This window comes from Centruroides vittatus, unplaced genomic scaffold (genome assembly GCF_030686945.1).
Source record: "Centruroides vittatus isolate TY-2023 unplaced genomic scaffold, ASM3068694v2 contig_1168, whole genome shotgun sequence".
Lineage (NCBI taxonomy): Eukaryota > Metazoa > Arthropoda > Arachnida > Scorpiones > Buthidae > Centruroides > Centruroides vittatus.
In genome coordinates this window covers 1,575,587-1,597,366 of record NW_027120749.1, presented here as the reverse complement: position 1 = coordinate 1,597,366, position 21,780 = coordinate 1,575,587, and the positions used below count along the sequence as shown (strand labels likewise).

The 21,780-nt window shown below is 29.9% G+C and overlaps 2 protein-coding genes across 3 annotated transcripts in view; one reads left to right on the top strand and one right to left on the bottom strand.

Moving 5' to 3' along the window:
• The window catches only part of LOC136981793 (uncharacterized protein ZK1073.1-like), a 96,282-nt gene extending 89,849 nt beyond the window's left edge, over positions 1 to 6,433 (top strand). For both annotated transcript variants that reach the window (XM_067278170.1, XM_067278177.1), the window contains exons 8-13: positions 1,334 to 1,411; positions 3,345 to 3,454; positions 3,534 to 3,572; positions 3,654 to 3,789; positions 3,857 to 3,908; positions 4,045 to 6,433. In XM_067278170.1, the coding sequence (XP_067134271.1) occupies positions 1,334 to 1,411; positions 3,345 to 3,454; positions 3,534 to 3,572; positions 3,654 to 3,789; positions 3,857 to 3,908; positions 4,045 to 4,202 (573 nt within the window). In that variant the 3' untranslated portion in view covers positions 4,203 to 6,433. The remainder of the gene's footprint in view (positions 1 to 1,333; positions 1,412 to 3,344; positions 3,455 to 3,533; positions 3,573 to 3,653; positions 3,790 to 3,856; positions 3,909 to 4,044) is intronic.
• Positions 6,434 to 9,291: 2,858 nt separating this feature from the next.
• Positions 9,292 to 21,780, bottom strand: part of LOC136981580 (SMC5-SMC6 complex localization factor protein 2-like) — a 37,094-nt gene continuing 24,605 nt past the window's right edge. Inside the window, exons 5-8 of the mRNA XM_067277902.1 lie at positions 21,291 to 21,413; positions 15,242 to 15,325; positions 15,101 to 15,169; positions 9,292 to 9,833 (exon numbers count right to left, since the gene is read on the bottom strand). Coding sequence (XP_067134003.1) covers positions 9,699 to 9,833; positions 15,101 to 15,169; positions 15,242 to 15,325; positions 21,291 to 21,413 — 411 coding nt within the window. The 3' untranslated portion in view covers positions 9,292 to 9,698. The remainder of the gene's footprint in view (positions 9,834 to 15,100; positions 15,170 to 15,241; positions 15,326 to 21,290; positions 21,414 to 21,780) is intronic.

The window sequence follows — 21,780 nt, the reverse complement described above, 5'->3', positions numbered from 1 at the left end:
GGTGTTGCAATTTTAATGGCCAGCAGTGTAGATATATTCTGTGTTTTAGAGTTGTCAAATTAATAGTCGTTCCTTTTAAAATAATTTTCAGTTGTCTTCTGTCATATTGTCATCTGGACACACTTCCATCACTGGTAACTGGGCTGCAATTTTGAAAATATTGTAGACCTATATATAAATTCCTATTGTCATCCATCTGTCCTTCCTTAATTTGAAGAATGGAGTTACATAGATGAAAGCTGGGATCAGATATGGAAGGCTTAGGGCAGGAGACCTTGATTAACTATATACAAACTCCTGGTTTGCACCAGAAGTCAAGTTATTTCAGTTCAAAAATTTTTCCCTGAAAGGAGTTAGATAGATGACTGCAGGACTCTAACAGGAAAAGTATGATATACAGGGGCAAGACACTACTAATTTGAGGTAGAGAGCATATATTTTAAATTAAATAAATGGAAAATATGATTAAAACTTGCAACCCAGCATTGTGGCAATGTCACAATAAATAATTGCTCATTATTGTTGCAAAGTTGGTGTTTTCCTATTGAATTTGTGGGAAATGTATTGGGTGGTAAAGTATTTGTTTTTTGGGAATTTTTAGGGAACTAACTTTTATATTGATATTTATACAGTATTGTACTATAATATACCATATCTTTTTGAGCGCACTAAGATAATGAGCTAAACAATCTTTAATATTGTGCCCAAGATATGTTTAGTAGGAAGTGGAACTGGAGTTTGTATTAGTGGAAAACTTGTTTTTTACAGCAATGCTAGTAATACCTGAGAGTCAAATAGTATTGAATAACTAGTGAATGGCCAGATTATTCAGAAAGTACTATATTACTGTGCAGATATATCATTTTGACTATAAAAACATTACATTTATTTATGAAAATTATGATTTGTATCATAAAATTAAGAGATGTAATATAATTATGTATATATTATTTGAAAATTCGTGTTAAATGATATTAATTTATTTCATACTGATATGTCATAATTATAGCATTGATTACTTATAACACTTTTCAATTAAGAACCTTTTAAAATTAATTTGTTGCTACATCTTCAGTTGCATTTGACCTTCAAAAAGAAGTTTAATTAAATTCGATAATAACGTTTTAATCAAAGAACTGTTGTTTTATCAGTTTTTAAATTCAATTAGTCATCTTAGAAGTTTTCATTTTTTGTTTGTATTTATTGGAAAAATAGAAAATTGATCTTGTATTTTTTTTATGAAAATTTTTCAAGAATTTTGATATATTTAATTACAAAATATTTTGGGATATTATGTAAGCATATTTAATTAAGTGAAAAAATTTTATATTAGATTATGAATTGGAAGCTGACAAATGTAGGAATGAATCCTTCTGCAGAACAATATCTAGTGCTTCACAAATTTGGAGCTGTAAGCCATTTTATATTATTACTATTGAATTAGTTTTTATTTAAATTTTCAATTTTTAATAAAATGGTATTAATAAATTAATTTTTATATATAAACCATTGTGAATTAAAAATTAAATTTTAACCCTTAACCTCTGAAATGGTAACATTTTACAACAAACTTTAATATAAATTTATATTAAAATTATTATCTTTTTATTGAATTTAAAGTAAACAATACAATTAACATCAAAAATTTCAGGTTAAGATTTTGTCTTTATATCAATTATTTTTTAAAAATTATATTCAATATTTCTGAATGTTATCTGTCATCAAAATGTTTATTTACTCTAGACAGGTAAGGTTTGTAAAAACTATTAAATCTGTAGGCGAGTCATTCTTTTGATTGTTTCATTTTTGAACATTTATTCATCATAACAAAACAATATATTCTTACTTATTTCCAGTTTTACTGTTTCAATATTTAAAATATCATTTTTATAACTAGAATGAAAAAAATGACTCATTTTATTATACATTTTTTATAAAACATCATTTGCAAATACTAATCTCTTGATAATTTTTTATATTGTGATGATTGAATTTAAATTATAAGAAAAGTGTTTAAAAATTTAATCAGAACATTAATTTTAACCCTTAATAAGAAAAAAAATATATATTTAACATATTCGATAATGCCACATGATGATAAAGTTTCCCAACTCAATTATTATTCATCCAGATTTTTAAATTATGTAAAATCTTTCCCTAAGTTATATAAGGATAAGTTCTACCTTTTAATAGTAATTTAGTTTTAACAATAAATTCCTTTGTAATTATAATGGTTAATTGAATAATTTTTTTTTACAAATTTTTTTTCACAAATATTGTTAAGATTTATTAACTATGTATTACCTGTCTAGAGATGTGTAATTTTTATATTTGTGCATTGTTATTAAATTAAATATTCTATAGTTAATGAGATGACAAACCTTAATCATACTTAGAAATATACTTGCAAGATTTTCATTCATTTTTAAACGCAACTTGTAATTTGATAATAAAATTTTAATTAATTTGTAATATATTAACTGAAATATTAATAAATTATAGATCAGTGATTAAGGGTTATATAATAATATTTGAACTAATTTTTCTTGGCATTATTGCCGAGAATAATTTTATTAAACTTAATTATGATATTAATTAACAAACATAATTTTTATTAAACTGGGATGTTTATGTATATAAAAAAATTTTTGTTAGATAGTTTTTTAGTAAAATTTATCTAATACACATCTTTAACTAAAAGTTTAGTTCTGTATATTAACTTATAAAACTCTAGTATTTTCTTATAATAATCCTGGTTATCCAATAAATATTTAACTTTTTCCAACTAACTAAATTTTTATTATTTATCTTTCTGTCGTATCACGTGGTGATCTTCAACATGCGTATCCAACCACTTCATAAATAAAGGAGGTAAATTGTAGAATTTGAAATGATTAAATCCATACAAATTAAAAAATTAATTACATATTTCACAATATATCATGAATGCAATACACTGTGTAAAACTTTTTAAATATTTATTTGAGTTGCACAATGGTACTTTGGCAGATTGCATGGCAGTATTGCCTTTTTTTTTTCTTAATTTAAATTCACATTTCACATAATTTTTGCATGTAAAATTTAAAAATATATTCTGCTTTTGTAATTTATATAATCATAAAGATAAAGTTTCTTATGAATTTTATTTTACTTTTATATATTTTAAGAACAAGCTGTGTAGAATATTGACTCGATCATATTTATAATTTCTATTGTTAATTTATAAGTTAGTTAGTTATTGAATATAGCTTTGTACTTTTTTTATTTATAAAAATGTTTTTTATACAATAATTTATTTTTTCACTTGTAAAAATATATAAAACATTAAATTATTATTATAATAGCAATTGGAAAGTGTTGAAAACAAAGAAGCGCTGATACAAGACTACACAGAAAAGCTGAAAAATAAAATAAATCCACGAAATTTACGTCGCTATGTGGAATCATATATGAAGTAAAAAAATAAGTTAACTGACATTTGAACTATAAAACTTACTATATTTTTATATATATAAATTAAAAATTTTTTCTAGTCGAAAAGATATCACTTCTTTCATTGAAACTAATCTCAAGTAAGTTAATGCCTGATACTGTACAGAATTCTACAAATTTCAATAATACATGTGTATTAATACATAATGATTTTATTTAAGAAATGTGGATGTCCTTTTGATCAGTGGAGGAAGAGCTGCTCATTTACAAGCTGTAGAGAATCTGTATGGTAGAATGGATAAACAAAAGACATCATTTTTAAAATTAGATAGTGTTGGAGATGTATTTGCACAAGCAGTATGTATAATATTTTTTCAAATTTTTATGTAATATGTAAATAATTAATATTTTCTCTTTTTTTCAGCCCGAAAAACTTGCTCAAAGCCTGCTTTTATTTGTCAAAGGTCTTGGGTTTTGTAAGTAATTTTTTATTGCAAGTTATATTCTTCAATTAATTTTATTAATTCCATACTTTTAATTTACTCTATATTATTTAACTTAAGATCACTAGAGAAAACACTATTTTTCTAATGATAAATTTTTTTTTAATAGTAACTTCTGTAACTCTACCTGGCGTTGAAAGGCAAAGAACATTTTCTGGAGGAGATCCGAAGGCTCTCGGAGCAGTTGGTCGAAGACGTACGCTGTCAATGGAAGAGTATGACATGCCCCGACCACGTCGCCTGTCTCTGACCATCCCTCAAAAATGAATGATCGCATAAAGTTTTTCACTGCAATAGAGTCACAAGCTAATCAGAGACAATTACATAAAATAGATACTGCCAAGAAAAAATAAGAAAACAGACTGATTGTACAATTGCAATATTAGTCTGTAAGTTGTATTTGGAACATCATTCTGTTATTTTGCCAAAATGGTTATCAAATTACTGAATTTGCAAAGATTTGTAAAAATTTCAAATAAGTTACTGTGTCTGGTGGAAGTTATTAGGATCACTCAAAGAATGCTTTAGAACAGATTTAGTAAAAACAGGTATTCCATTCAAACTGTTGTAAGGATTGTAACATTTGTTGAAGGGTAAAGTGACCAGTTTGGGTCAATTTTCTATTTGGCAGTTCTATTGTGCATAATATATATAAATTTATGCATTGACATATCTCAAATTATTTTTAATAAGGATAAATATGCTCATTAAACTTAGGTCTGTTTCAAACACTGTATATAATATTTATATTACAGTATAAAATATACAATCCTAGCTATCATACAAAAAAGTTTTTTTAACAGAAAAATTATAGTTTACAGAGGAAAAACACATTTTAAAGGTATTATTATAATATATTTTTTTCTTTGATGTCTTGAAAAAAAAATACTTAAGCTGATCTTATTTATAACACACACTGCATTTAGTACATTGAGTAAAAAATGATTTTTAATAATTCCATAAAAAAATAATGGTGGTAAAATCATTTCAGAACTCAAAAACTTTTCTGTATTATGTACAAAATTTAATTATTGAAAAAATTAACATCCCTCAAAATGAAATTTTGAGTATTTACATTTACCCAGAAAACATTTTCTTATAAATGTGACCCAAGATTGATCACTTTACCTACATAGTTTCAAAATGAAAAATATCAAAAAAAGAAAATATGGAAAATGTAAAAATGATTTTTCTTCACTTTTAGCTTCAACATAATCTAGATTACATATGATCTTATATTCCAGTGTGGTCCCATTTTTCCATTCAATTATTAAATAACACTTCCTGGCATAAGTGCACGTATTGTATATATTGTTTCTTTCCTAGTTATTTTGGATGTTTTTTGTTAAGTTCTCTCATTTTAATTTCTAATTTACTTTGATCTCTAATTTAATGAAATAACTGATTTTGCATTTGCACAATTTATACTCAGTTTTCTATAATCGCTTGAACTGATTACTATGAGAAAGATATGCAAATAGAGTGAAAATAATATACCACCACAATTTTCACTACATAAAAAAACAAGCTGCTAAAATAAATTTTAAACTTAACACAATAAATGCTACACAAAAGATTTTAGATAAAATTATTTGATATATTTTTCAACTCCAAAATGAATTTTTTCCTTTTCTCTTACATGCAATATAATTTGAATGCAGTATTTCTTCTGTTTTTCCCCCTCCTCACTGCCAGTCCTTATCTCCATATATATATATGTATATCCATTTCAAGGAAAATTTTTATTAACTTCTCATATTGTAGTTTAGAAACAATGCTATTTGTGAATTTATTTCCAATGTGATTTTTGTGCAATTGTGCATTATGTAATACCTACATTGTTTATGGTTGAATTATAAGCTTTTCTACATAACAGAATTATCTGTTTTTTCTTCCCCTTAAATGGTCAAAATGCAATTTGTTTTAATTATTTCTTTATGGTACTTTACACAATACCATTTTGTGCCTTCTATGTTGGTAATAGTGCTTCAGTGTTTCAGAAAAAATGCACTATAAATGATGAAATTTGAATGATATGTTTCTCTAAATCCCAACATGACCATACCAAATATCAGAAAAATAGTAGTTTCTTTTCAGTAATTTATATTCTCACATCACAAGTTTTGTAAAAAGTGTATATTTCAGAGAGAAAGATATTTCTTTTGTAAAATTTTCTAAAAAAACCAGTTTTATTGTTGGGATGGATATTTTTTTTCTTTGAAAATTTCATTACAAATCTGTAGTTTTCATTTATATAAATTAGATATTATAACATCTTTCATCATTTATAGTTATTAACTATTGATTTAGTAAAGAAAGCATACAGCAAAATTCATGCCAAAAGCATCACAATTTCTTTTAACTATGCACATTACATCACAAGATTATAAAAAGAAGCAGCTATTTAATTTGTAAACAATTTATCAAAATTTGTTATAGTAATCATTTAACCTGCAACTTGGACCTCACTTTTCACAAATAAAAATTATTATGCTGAATTGTGTATTGTCATTTATATCATACTTTATAAAAATCAAGTCACAGCAAGTAACTCCCCACCAAGTCAAAAGTCACCAACTATATATATAGAGAGAGAAATCAGAGTTAACAATTTTCGGGAGTCAATTTCTCTTACGGCAATCACTGTGTATTGGCAGAAACTTTGAAACATCCTATCAAAGATTTACTTGGTACTTTTTCTTAAATTATTGAATGGGATTTTTTTGCAGCTTATTGATAGGTCAATAATAAAACATTATAATTTGCTTTAGCAGAGCTATGCATGTATTTTTGCAATAAATTTATATTTTATGTCATTTAGTACTAAGCTAGTGTTAGGATGCAACTAAAAAATAGTCTTAAATATATTATGCTCAAAGACCAAAAACACTCAAGAGAAAAAACGGACCACAGCACATCAAATTCTCAGATCCAGCCACAAATGCACATTTTTTAAAGTGTCATGACAAGAAACTTACAAATACGTTTTTGCATATTCACTCTGTGGGGCTGTGCCAATTTCATAATCACGAGGTTGAAATCAGTTATTTTAATATATCACTTAAAAATAAGTAACAAATTTCTTAAAAATAATAATCACATTGCATCATGGCTGCATTAATAAGCTTCCACAAAGCAGTGTGGCATTTTCACATTGCCAATTGCATTTTGGTTGATTATTAAAAGAATCTAAACACAAATTTTTCGTGGTCTTATTGAATATGCCAAAAATGCATTATGTACTGTACATTTTTGAAAGTGCACAACACAAAATTCACAATGTGGCTGGATCTGAAGTTAGAATGAGCTATGGTTCATCTGTTTGCTCAATAAGCATTTTCAGACAGCCTAACACATTAATAAAAATTGAATTATTCTATATTTCGTAATAGAATTCATTTGCTGATAGAGAATAACTGATAGGATGATTTTTACTGTTTTTATTATGTAATAATATAATTTTTACTATATATTTAAAAAATTTTTTTAAATGTTAAAGTTGGTCGTAGAGACCAAACTTGCATTCCTAGCCCAAATTCACAAATAAACATGGTTGGGTTAAATACTATCATAAGCTTAGTTACAATGTTTAGGCAAGGGCTAACAACGGCTTTTCTGCCATCATACCATAATGCTACTTACAATCAGTATCTTCAAATTTATAGTTACAATGATAAGGCTTCAATTTCCCTAGGCTATTCATACAGTATGGCAGATAGAATCTTATTTTCCCAGATGGGAATGCAGAAGGTGACCTCTAAGTTCATTTTTGGCCTTTTGCCAGTTAGGATAGTATTGCACCGTCTCGTTATGTTCTACATAGTATAATATTCTGTTTTGGAGTGCAATATTTCAAAACCAGAACTTGGAATTTGAACTATAAAGACTGAAAGAAGGGCATGGAATAATCTGAAAATGATGATCTGTAGTGTCAGTAAATTTACTGGAGTTTGTGTTTTGGTAAAAACATATTTATCAATTTGGCATCCAAGTATATCTAGAATTTATTCTAGTATAAATGTTTTTTTTTTTAAATTAAATATGCCAAGAAATGAAACAATAGGAATTAAAGGTTTAGTAATGGTGTTCATTTGTACCAGTAATTAAACAATAGCTTATAATAGTTGTAGTATAATATGAAAAACTGGAAAATTTTTCTGGTTTATTTCAATCAAAAGAACGAAACATTATATAAAGACTGTTGTGAGAACTGAAGGCGGCACAGATAATGAGGAATTTCTACAAATTTCTTTCAGAAGGTAACATGATAGTGACACAAAAATAACTCTTAAATATGAAAAGAAAAATCTTATCACATTGAGAGAGAGTGATCAACATTCTTTTATCAGCGAGTCTTGTATATAATCCAAAACTGAAAATGACTTCTACACTATACAATAGATGTGTTGTGTATTTTTCTGACCACATTAAATATGAACACTAAATTTGATGAATTGGGTTTTTTTTAGTTTATATATAGTTTCCTGAAAGAAACTGTTATATATTTGATGTCACATACCAAATACACTGACACTGGAATGAAATTGAATTTTTCTCTTATTCTAGTGTGTGGGGGGTTACAAATAGACCTAAGTACTAAAACAAATAATTGGTTATTTTCTGAATCTGATTTTTACCCTAGGTTGTGAACAGATAAATTAGTATATCCATTCATAACACACACCTGTAATAAATCCTTTACTAAAGTTCCAAACAATGGCCTTGAGAATTATTAACATGGCAAAGTGTTCCATAATAGTGATTTTGGGCATTCCCCAAAAAATAATTGACCATCATCCAAGCCCAAGGCATGTCTTAACATTTTAAGTCACCAGGTTTAAGCATATCTAAAAATGTTAAATCTATCTGGAAGAAAATCATTTCCAGAAATAAAAGAAACAACAGCTTTTGTGAATAATTTCTGACAAAATATAAACACACATTAGAAGGGATTTCCATATTATTCATTTCTTTACATTTTTTTACAATATTTTTTTTTTCAAATTTAAGACTATAAATGCACAAATCTTTAAGAAATGCTAAATAAAATGGAGAATGTTTTACTCTGCAAAATTAAAATTGTTTCATTAATACATCTATATATATTTACATATTAATACAATACATTTTCATTACATTTCAATTTTTTTCCTACAGTTGAACATGAAATAAAAGTCCAGACAGAAGAGTGAAAACAACACTATTTAATACTACTAAATTCACACTTAAGTGTGAATCTAAGAAATGAGATATAAGCTAGTATTATAGCTATCTTAAAAGCTTTTATCATCTTAAATCTCATTTCTTAGACCATTGCTTTGAATCTCAGCACTTCTATGTGAAATTCATTAACCAAAAACAGATTTCTGAATACATTTTAACAGATGAATTTCTATGACAAAAGCTTAATACTGACATTGTTATGAAATGGGAAAATCTATTAAATTACAAATTTAATAAAAATTGCAATATAATTAAAAAAATTTGTATTATTTTCATATAATAGCACACATTGTTCATTTTAAATAATATTTATTAAACATATATATTAAAACATTTTTATAAAACAGTTTCATTATAATTTTAATCTGAATTGCGTACAAAATTATCGTTTCGTAACAATTTTAATATACAGATATCACAAACAAAAAATATGCACTTATATGCAAATTAAAAAATTTTAATAAATATTTTAAATTTGTGCGATTTAAAATTTTATTATTATTTGTCAACCCAACGAATATTGTGTTTATATAAAAAATCTTACAAAAGTTCTCCTTCCGATAATTCTTCAATTTTGTTTGTGGTAGGAATGCAAATGTCATTGACTGCATTTATTTCGTTCGCCGTTAGCCCATTTTCAACGGCGTACATGTTGGAATGTTTGAAAATCGTCACCTACAAAAATAACATTTTCAATTTGTATAACTAAAAGTTACTTAATGTTTCATAATTATGTCCGATGATCTTTTATGTAAATACAACCTAATATATTGTTTTCCTAACTGTGCCACTGAGAAACATTGCCATTGTTTTGTACAGTTGGGTCTCTGTATTTGTGGAAATTACATGTCAATGGTTTCCATGAAATGTTTTTCGACATATGTCTAAACACTCTTTTTTTCTGTTATTTGTAAATGATTGCATGTCTACATGCATTTAAAAGGTTTTGTTCACAATAGTTTAGATCAATATTTATAATCAAATTTTGACTCACTCTGCTCTTAAATACCCTGGTTCATAATATGAGGGTGGATCAAATATAAATGGGATTTTTGTTTCTGAGCAACTAAGGTTGGAGTACAGGGCCCGCGCATCTAGTTTGATTGGGTAGGGTCATTAGGAGTGGGGAATGCCAGTTGTTTCATACTTTCAACCAATTCATCAGTAGTGCTCACGATGTCGGAGAAACAGGTACATCCCTCTGTTGCGCAATGCATAATCATACAATTTCTTGCTTGTGAAGGAGTCAACGCGACAGAAATTTTTCACAGATTGACTGCACAGTTTGGAGATCAAACACTGTCAAGGACTAATGTGTTTGCCTGGCATAAAAAGTTCAAGAAAGGCGGACACGAGTGGAAAATTGGAAACACTATCGCCGTCCTCAGACCAGCATCACAGATAAAACATTCGAGCGGTTCGAGACATTACTGAAGAGGAGAGACGAATCGGAGTTTGCAAAATTGCAGAGAAGGTCGGAATAAGTTATGGAAGCTGTCAAGCGATCGAGATGTCATTCTCCTCAAGGACAATGCCAGGCCCCACACTGCAGCTCTAACAGTCTCAAACTTAACGAAATGCACTGGACTGCACTTGATCATCCTTCCTACAGCCTGGACCTATTGCCCTACAATTTTCATTTGTTTGGGCCACTTAAAGAAGCTATAGGAGGGCAGCAATTCGAAGATGACGCAGGAGTGGAGGAATTCGTGCACAATTTGCTCCTGACACAACCAACTTCATTCTACCATACTGGAATAAGAAACCTTCCTTCTTGCTGGGAAAAATGTATTTTCTATAGCAGGAAGCTATGTAGAAAAATAAATCATAATGTTTTATTATTTTTTAATAAATAATTTTAAAACGTAAAATAAATCCCATTTATATTTGATCCACCCTCGTATTTTCAGATAGTTAACACACATGCAATGCTACATAGTCAGGGTGAATGCGGCGAGCAATACTTTTTGACGTGATAAATTTTACAATATACCACTGTGAAACTAATTCAAAATACAAAGATCCAACCGTACAGTTGGTTGAGTTTTGTTCCAATCATTGGAAATATTTTTATATTGTATAGAGCAGGGGTTCTCAACCTTTTTCACGTATTGACGCCTTTTAAGAAATTTTTTCCATCAACCCCTTCAATATTTTATACTATATATTATACAATATTACAGGGGTTGGACAAAATAATTCAAACACCAACAAAAGATCACTTATTAATAAATAAATAAGTGGTATGATGGTATGACTCCCTTTTGCAGATAATACAGCTAAAATGTGTCAAAGAATAGACAAATATAAGTCAGGAACAATGTTAATTAATGTGAATTTTCTACCATTCTTCAACCAATACTGATGTTACAGTAATTCCTTCATGGAAGTAGGTTATGGAAAACCATTCCTAACTTTTTCTCAAGAATACTCCACAGACTCAGCCTGGTGATTGGGGTGGCCATGGTAGATGCTTTAAGTTAAATTTAGCCTGCAGTGTGGATAGGACCACTGTCATCCTGAAAGATTGCATCGCCATAGGACCACTGTCATCCTGAAAACAAAGTTTGGATTGTGGGACAGAGGTGGTCACTCAAAGTAACAGTCATGAGGTATCTGCATATTCTAACTTGCTGGGTCTGATAACTGTCCTCAAAGGTAAATGGTATTGCCCCCCAAATCATGCAGGAACATCTGCCATGCTTGACAGTTGGTTCGATCTCTACACAGGAACATGAGTCAATTTGTTTCCCACTCTAGACAAACATATCTAGAGTGGGAAACAAATTGAAAGTTGACTCACAAGATCATATCATGTTTCCATGACTCTGGTGTCCATGTTTTGTACTTTTAGCATTGTTGCACATGCTGTTTGATGTTTCCTGGTGTCAACAAAGTTTTGGCTATTGGCTATTGAGGCCCTACCATTGATATCTTTATGCAGTGCATATTGGATGGTTTCACTGATACTGACATCCTTGCACTTGTAGCCAATTCTACAGTAATTTGCACTGCTGTAGTTTTATATTTTCTCCTTACAATTTGATGAAGTGCTCTTCTGTCCTTCACATCCAGCTTTGACTTTCGAACATGGCTGCTTATGTCAGTAGATGTTTTACTTGTCTTTGCACACTGAAATCTGTAAATATAATACAACTCAAAGCCCAATGATATATATTAATAAACCAACAAACGCCTAAATAATCGAGCTAATAAATGGCTATAATTAATTAATAAACACTGAAATGTGGTCGAGGAAACAGTAATCTTGCTACATCAATCAACTCAGATCAGAGAATCCCCACTAGGCATGCACCAACAATCATTCCCCTTTGGAAGTGTGTTAGGCCTGACATAATCATGCACCAAAACCAGGCAAATATCTTTTTCAACAGTAAAAGTAATGAAGTTTATTGACAGTAATATAAGCTTTACAAATGAGAGAAAAAATGGATAGTGCCTGTAATTGCATGTTTCAGGAAGAGTTCAATTTGACTATGCAAAATGGAAGGTGTTTGAATTATTTTGTCGAATCCCTGTATATTACATATAAATTTATAACAGCAGCTTTCTACATAATTTCTAAAAGGCATCTTCCTACATTTATTTAAAAACAAAAAATGGGTAAAACTTGTAAATATTAAAAACATTTTTTTAAATTTCAAAAGTTTTATTAACCCCAAGAGGGGCAATACCAATACCTGCACAGATAAATATAAAAAAGCAAAACATGTAAATTCACATAAGTACAACAACATATAAATTTGGTGAATTGTGTACACAAGTGTCTTCTTCTGAAGCCCTAGCTTTTAAGAATAGTCTGGATGCTTAGTTATAATTTTGTTTTCGGGTGTAACTTTTTCTGCTCAAAAATATTTGTTACTTTCCCAAAATATGTCTCCTACTTAAATCTCTCTTAACAGGAAAGAAAGTTACCTTACATTACCATAGATTTATTTATTTTTTTAAATCATTGAACCCAACACCAAACTCCTTCATACAATGTTTTATTTTTAATTCCTGTTATGTACTTTTTGGCATTAAGTTAAAATAGTTTTGTAAATGGTCTTTTATATTTAAAAAATGATCATTTTGCTAGAGATTGAATTTTATAAACAATGACCAGAAATTTCCTAATTAACACAACTAATCATCTCACATAATCTTCATTTTTCCTAGATGTTCTAAATTCAAAATACTCAACTTGCCACAGCTTTATTGTATAACTGTCTGTTAAACATTTCTTTGTTGGAGAAAATTATTATTTCTTAACAAATTGTAAAATCTTTGTAAAAATTTACTTCTACTCAGCCATCTCATACCTGTAAGCAACAATAATTCTGATTGTTTTTACAGAGTTCAAAGTTGAAAAAGATGCTTTTGAATACATCTTTTTTGAATCAAATTAACAATTTTATAAATCTATATTATCCCCACCTTTAAGGCTTTAATAATGGTTTTCATTTCATTTTTGTTTATAAAATCTTCAGAAAGTGAATGTGAAATAAGAATTCTCATTTCAACTCTTTTTACTCATTCTTTTACTAGCTAATAGTTGCTGATAAATTAAACAACAACAACTTAAAACTTTAAACACTCTGACACTATGTAATAAATCCATATAAATTCATATGACCAGTCATTATTTTTGCACCATTAGTTATAATTAAATTAAAGAAATGTATTTTAAATTGAATGACAAAATTTTTTTAAATCCCTAGCCCTTCTTTTTGAGGGAAGTTAGTGCCCAATAGTAGTAGTGAACAATTTTTGATGATTCTGAGTAAAAATAAGCATTTCTGCTACACTAAATATATCTACCAGTTAGTAAAGAAAAAAACACATGCACTTATACAATGATTATTAATAAATTTAATTTTTATCCATTTGTTCAATTCTCTGCATTAATGTATTTTGTGATAATTTTAAGGCTTTAATAACGGTTTTCATTTCATTTTTGTTTATAAAATCTTCAGAAAGTGAATGTGAAATAAGAATTCTTCTTTTAAAATTTTTCCATCAGTAAATGCATTTGCAACATACAGAGCTTAGCTGCTTTTGTGTAAATAGATAGACTAAAACATTGGCATTAGAAAAAGTTATGTTTAATTTTTTTGATGCCACAATTAGGTAGATAATCCCAATTACATTTACCATGAAGGGATGCAAGATTTCCTGTTTTTGGGTATAAATACAGAAGAATTACATATAAAACAACATTTCTATTTTACCATTTTGTAAAAACTGATAAATTTCCCATTGTTTATGAAAATGTTTAAAAATAAAAATACTGGGATACTTTTGATACTGTTTATATGCATAAATTAGACACCTTTCATTGAATAAATTACAACATAACTTATATGTAATTTATTTTTGAAGAGACCTCAACAGTGGTGAGATTCAAATAATTTAATCAGTTCCTTACATTAAGGACTGTTATAAATATTTTTTTCAGACTTAAAAAGTTTATGAGAAGACCTTACAGTATTTTTCACATCAATAAATCCTGCACATTGAAAAAATATACAAAATAATAATGGCTGAACCATTGATGGGCTCAAAAAAGGCCCCCTTAAAGATGGAAAGAATAAAAGTGTCAATTATGTAATATTAATTGTTGATCATTAAACCAACATAGAAAAATCTGTCATTTTCAATACATCTTGGGAGGATTGCTAACAAAATTAAAAAGTTATTTTGCTGATAAATTAATCTGTGCGTTTGATTTTCTAAAAAGTTATTTTAAAAATAAAAGATATATAATAGTAATAATGTAAATATACAATGTTCAAATCTAAATGAATTTTATTCATATTTATTAAAAGTATTTGTAAACTGAAACTAAAAAAAAAAATTATCAAATCTTGGTATTTTCTGGGAATACTTAGTGGCATTTCTTGTTCATTTAATAAATAATTAAAAGAATATGCAGTACATACGTCATTATTTGGCAAATTCTGAATAATTGTATTCCATTTATTGTTGAGTCTTGCTATTAAACTTTTGACCTAGAGAAGAAGAAAAATGTTTCAAATGAGAAAATCAATTTAAAAATAAATTGAAAAATTTTATATACAAACTTTTGGTCCTTCTAAACACTGAAAAGTATCTCTAATTTTTCCAAATGTATCCATAATTATTTTGCACATTTCTTGAAGTGCTTCCTAAAAATATACAGAATAATAATAATGTTCTCCATTAATTAAAAATAATCTAAAGATAACAACTGCATTGCAAATCAACTGTTACAGTAAAAAAATACTAAACAGTTAAAAATTATATACAAAATGCTTTTGATTATCCATGTGTGGATTATCCTGCATGTTTACGTCTCAATAAAAATTTGCATCAGGAATACAAATATTAGCACAAAAATAAAAAAAATCTTTGTTGTTAACTCTTGCTATTTAAAATAGTATATTGAGTATCAGTACTACCACCAGAAAGTCAAGGCATAAATTAAATGGCCTAACAAGCACAGTTGCTTCTTGAACAATACAACTTTACTTATGCTTATATTTTATTTTTTTCTTTTTCATTAAATAAGTTGTAAAATTGTTTGAAGAAATGTTTTGAATCATTTCCTTATCAATTAATTAATTAATTAATTAATTAATATTGCAAAATTAATGATGTTTTACAATGATATCTTGATGAGCTTTAAATAGACTACAAAGGCTCATCCATCTTTACCTTCAATGTCATGTCCCTAAATCTTGAAGACTTTCACTTTCTATTAATAACTCTATCATGTTATACACACCCACACAATTTTTGACAGATAATACACATCATTATTAGTACTGAATGAATGATAAAATTGTTGTTTATCCTTCCACTGTATCCATAATATCACTTTTAATATTTGCTTCAGTAACCTCTGTAGGATCTAAATATGAAATTTACATTTTACAGTTTAAATCCCTTTAGTCATAACTTTTTATGAACTATATTCTATTTGTAAAAGAAAAATTAATAGCAATTTCATTTCTGATTAACTATCAGCATTTTTATAGTTACATATTTTGAGAGATTAATTAGTCAGTGAGAGACACGAAACTTAAGATGCAACTTTGCCAGGAGATAATCATAACCCTGCTCTTAAAGGGCACAGTCAGAAGTATCAACATCCTCTTGATTCAAATAAACATCAAATGCTTTCCCACAGGAAGAAAAATTGCCTAGGCTGACTTGGGTGAATCATTAGATGAAAGCTAGATTGCTAAAATTGACAAAGTCCGAGTCTACATGACCCAAAGAAAGAAATCAAACAGAGAGCCAACCAGAACAAAAGAATCATGAAGAGTCTATCCATGTTCTGTCAGAAAAGGATATGTGCAGACAAAGATATGTATAAGGGTGCAGCTGATAAAGGATATGTAGGAGAATGTGTCAGCTCAAAGTTTACATAAAATGTTGAGACCAAGACATCCAAGTGCCAAAGGACTAACAAAATATGCTGATGGATGAAACTATCAGGAATGGAACTGCTGACAAAAGCTAATCTTGAACCAAAGTGGAACTTACATATTTGGGACCTATACAAAAACGTCTTCACAACTTACTGGAGGAATTACAAATTCCATGAAATTGACAATGAAGAAAAAATGAACAAATATGTGGAACACATCATAAACGCTATGCAGGCAGCGGCTAGACAGTCAACCAGTATTAATAGAACGGAACAGAAGAGAACTATTTGGTGGACACACAGTCTAACAAAACAAAAGAAAATTGTAAGAAAGCTTAGGAAGAAAATTGCAAGAGCCACTGATGAAGAAATGAGAAATACGCACAGAAACAAGTATAGGAAAGCCCTAAAAACATACAAAAAAGACATAAACAACATTTGCACAAGAGCCTGGAAGGAATTTTGCGAAAAAAAACGGAAGTGGACACCATGGGATGTACTGTATAGAGTGGTATTCAATAAAAAGAGAAAGTGTCAGATCCCAAATATAACTAAAGAAAATGGAAATAACTCGGAATTAAACATCACAGAAAACATTAAAAGAATATTACAATATCACTTTCCACCAGATGACGAAACTAACGACTTGGAAATACACAGGGAAATGAGGAGGACAGCACAGAATCAATCCTCACAAGATCAAAACGAGCCTTTCACATTTCAAGAAGTTCAGGGAGCTATTCTCTCCTTGGCTAACAAGAAGTCCCCAGGTGTGGACGGTTTGACAGCAGAGTTAGTGAAAGCCGCCTTCAAAGAAGTACCCATGGCTTTTGTCCATTTATATAACGAAATTCTAAGAACGGGATTTTTCCTGAACGCATGGAAAATCACAAGTATTAAGCTAATTCCCAAAAATGGAAATGCCAGTGACCCAAAAGATTTCCATCCAATTAGTTTGCTTCCAGTTGCAAGTAAAGTTCTGGACGGACTTATCATCAAAACGATAAATTGACATCTTAACAAAATTAAAAGAAACAGTAGTAAACAATATGGATTTAAACCAGGCACATCGGCAATACATGCCATCTTAAATGTCACTGACTTTATCCTCAAATCTTGGGAACAAAGCTGTCACGTCATAATGGTAAGAATAGACTTCCGCAAGGCCTTCGATCATCTGTGGTGGACAAGTATAATAAATCGTTTAATAGCAACAAAATGCTCAAATAACATAACAAATTTAATAAAAAGCTACCTCTCTAATAGGAAGGCAGGTCTCTATACAAATAATATCAGAGTGGAAACAAACATCACAAGAGGATGTCCACAGGGGTCCAGATGTGGACCCGGACTTTGGAATCTGGTCCTAGACGACCTTCTTGAACAACACGAGGACACAGACGAAATAAAATTACAGGCATACGCAGATGATATCCTGGTTTTAGTGGCACACAAAAATTGCAACCGTGTGGCAGATATTGCAAATAAAACGTTGTCAAAAATTGGAGATTGGAGTAAAGTACACAAACTACTAATCAATCATGGGAAATGCGAGGCAATAGTTTTTACAAGGAAAAATAAAAGAGGGCAGTTGAAAAGAGCAATTGGGGTGAAAATAAATGGCCAAACTATTCGCAACGTACAACAAATGAAATATCTTGGCATTCACTTTGACAGAAGTCTAAACTGGCAGTTCCATGTGAATCAAACCTGTAACAAGGCCATTGAGAAAACCAACCTTTTAAACAGTATAACTAAGAATGCCTGGGGTCTAAACCCAAAACATACAAAAATGATATACCTACAAGCTATCGAACCAGCTGCACTTTATGGGGTGCAGGTATGGGGAACAGCATTAAAAAAGGTTCACATAAAAAGAAAATTACTTTCGCTTCAAAGAGATCAGCCATTAGGATCTGCAGGGCATACCGAACAGCACCGACAGATGCCCTGCTGGTTATAGCCAATCTAACACTGATACATCTGAAGGCTAAACAAACAACATGGAATTGGTTCTTGCTAAACAAAAACTTCACAAATATCTCGGACAAGGATTTAGAACAATTACAAAAAACAGAGGTCTTGCCACCAGATAATTCAAAGAACATCTCTAAATTTATCAGAAAAATCGACATCAAACAAAAAGACAGTAACCAACCAATTGATCCAAGAAGGATAAGCCAATATGAAGTCGTCCTGGATTATGACAATACCAGTAACCACAGGAAAGAACAACAAATTATAATATATACAGACGGTTCAAGGATGAGCAGGGCATGGGCTCAGGACTGATTATTAGGAACAAAAAAGGGACAATCTATCAAGCAAGCCTAAGATTGGCAAATGAATGCACCATAACCCAGGCAGAGTTATGGGGAATTTATAGGGCCATCTCATATGTAAAACAACTACAACTGGAAATGAGAAACCTAACTGTCTTCACGGATAGTAAGGCCGCTCTTTACATACTTAAAAATGGGAAGAACAGCTCTGCCCTCGCCTCAGACCTAATAGCCCTAGCAAATGAGATCGGCCAACAAACAAATATATCTTTCAATTGGATACCGAGCCACAGCAAACATGAGGGCAACGAGCTTGCAGACAGATTGGCGAAGAGGGCAAAAACCAATACTATAGTCACCTACACAAAATACCCGATCAGCTATGTTCAGCAATATATTAAAGAAGAAATTAGAATACTGTGGCAACGAGACTGGGACAGCTCAAACACCGGGAGGCAATGCTATAGCTTCATCCCTTCAATTGAGGGACGTCAAAAAATCAAGACTTTCCAACCAAGCTACGAGCTTACACAATGCCTTACTGGACATGGGGCATTTAACACTTATTTAAAACGTTTCAACAAAACAGATTCGGATTATTGTGAAATAGACATACACGAAAAGGACAATGTAAACCACTTGATTTACGACTGTTCCAAGTACAGTGAACAAAGACTGAAACTCATCGGGACTTGTCTACAAGAAGGCTACAATTGGCCACCTGGAGATCAACAATTCTTCGCAGACACCAATCTACTGAAAGCCTTGACAACATTCATCAAAAACAGCAGAGCACTTGCCCCACCTACAAGCGAGCAACTTAGCGCCAACCGAAGTACCCAAGGAAACCAACAAGTGTGAAAAGACAAATCCTCCTATACTTAGACTATTTAAACTGTTTTACCAGTGTCTTCCACAATTAATCCCTGTTGTTGATCACCCCTGTTGTTATGTCTTCAGCTGGGAAAGTACAGCTTCTATGAAATCGTTTTCTGGAGGGGTTCTAGGTTAACCCAATGGGTAGGAGGAGGGGCCTAGCAGTTGGAGTACAATTCTGTCCCTCTCTCCCTCCACATTGAAAATGAAATTGACTTTGAAAGCGGTGATCTGACCGTCAACACTTCTACATTGTTTATGTCCATGTATCCTGCAGCCTAGTCCCCTGGTGCAAGGGTGCTTTTACTCTGCTTTGTATATAAACTGATACTGCTGTTATTTGCTTTGCAACTGTCAATTTGTACATATTCATTGTTAACGCTTTACATTGCAATTGGGATAAGTTCTCCTGACTACCATATAATGTAAACTGTATCACGCTTCCAACCATTAATTTCCGTGTGTTTATTGAATACTGGTATTAATCAGAAAAGCTTTATGAACAGGATAAGTCCTCCTGTATACTGATATACACTTTATCTCATTGTATTCGCACTTACTAATTGTATTCGTTAAGAGTTAAGACTGCAAAACTGATATGTGGACGGGGAAGTGCCCCGTAGGATGCTCGGCAACACTGTACATAATGTTCTCATTTGTCCCGTGGGGGGCCCCCGGTAGCTTCTTTTCACACTTTCCTATCTCCCTGTGTTTCCTCTTCTACCTAACTTCTTACTTTCCTAATTTCTTTTTTCCGTTTCCTACAGGGTTAAGTCTGTGTTATAACAGATAGCCCTTCTTATCTTTAACATCAAATCAAATCAAACCAAAGTGGAAGTGCTGATTCCACTAATATACAATTGTAACACTCTCTTTGCATAGCAATCATGGATAAAAACAATTGTAGTAGTACTTCTTCCCTGACCCCATCAATAAGAGCATTTTTGTTGTTTTGCTAATTTGTTGTTGAGCAAGCCACTCCGTCCAAAACCACATGACACAAAACCTTTCACAAGGCATGCTGCTCTTTAAAGTGGGGACCACTATCTGGAAAACCACTTGAGTGAGAAAAATGGTGAGAAATAAAAGTCCAAAAAAAGCAGCTGGAATCACACAGATATCAATAATTCATAAAATGATTGCTTACCATTTTTATCTATTATGGGAATGGACAATATAGGGTGAGGAATGGAAACAATACAATTCTATACTTTAGCACAGGTAGCAGATAAATTATAAGTGTCTGGATCAGATTGTTGAGATCAAATTAAATCTGAAAAATTAAATCTGAAAAACTAAATCTTATTCTGTATTTAGAAATTTTTATTTGTTATTCTGCTTTATGATTGAAAAGTTATTTAGTAGATTAGATAATGTTCACAATAAAAATATACCTATATAAAATATCTTTACAAATTTTTATAAAAATATTCTTATTTACATGAATTCAATAAGAAGTATTAAATTTCACTATTTATAACTAAAAGAATTTTACTTTTGATTAAACTACTTGAAAAAAAATTTATATTTTACATTTTTAAATTAAAACAAATTACTTACTCTGTACTGAGGTAAAACATAATTTCCGATGCAGAGATCCATTAAAGAAATCACACTGTGCAGAATAAAATAATCTTGGACATACTGTAATGGGTCTGTCAATATTTTTAAAACTATACATGGCTAAAAGTAAATTCAAAAGAATACATATAATCTGACAATTCTCTAAATCAAATATCTTTAAAACTTAAACAAAATTTTATTCTTAAATAATTTAAAATCTAAACACTGATTTTTGCAAAATTATGCCAAAATATACCAGTAATATTTAGATATTTTCATATACATCATAATAAATGTTTAAAAAATTGAACTATTATTTTGTGAGAAATAATAATTAAAAATATGTATATTTCTACTTTTAAATATTATATCTATTCCACATAAAAAGAAATAAAAATCTAATACAGTATTATTATTATGCTACAAATAATTGTTTGAAGCCTTATCACAATCTTAAATTTATTGTCAACTTTTTCTAAATTATAGA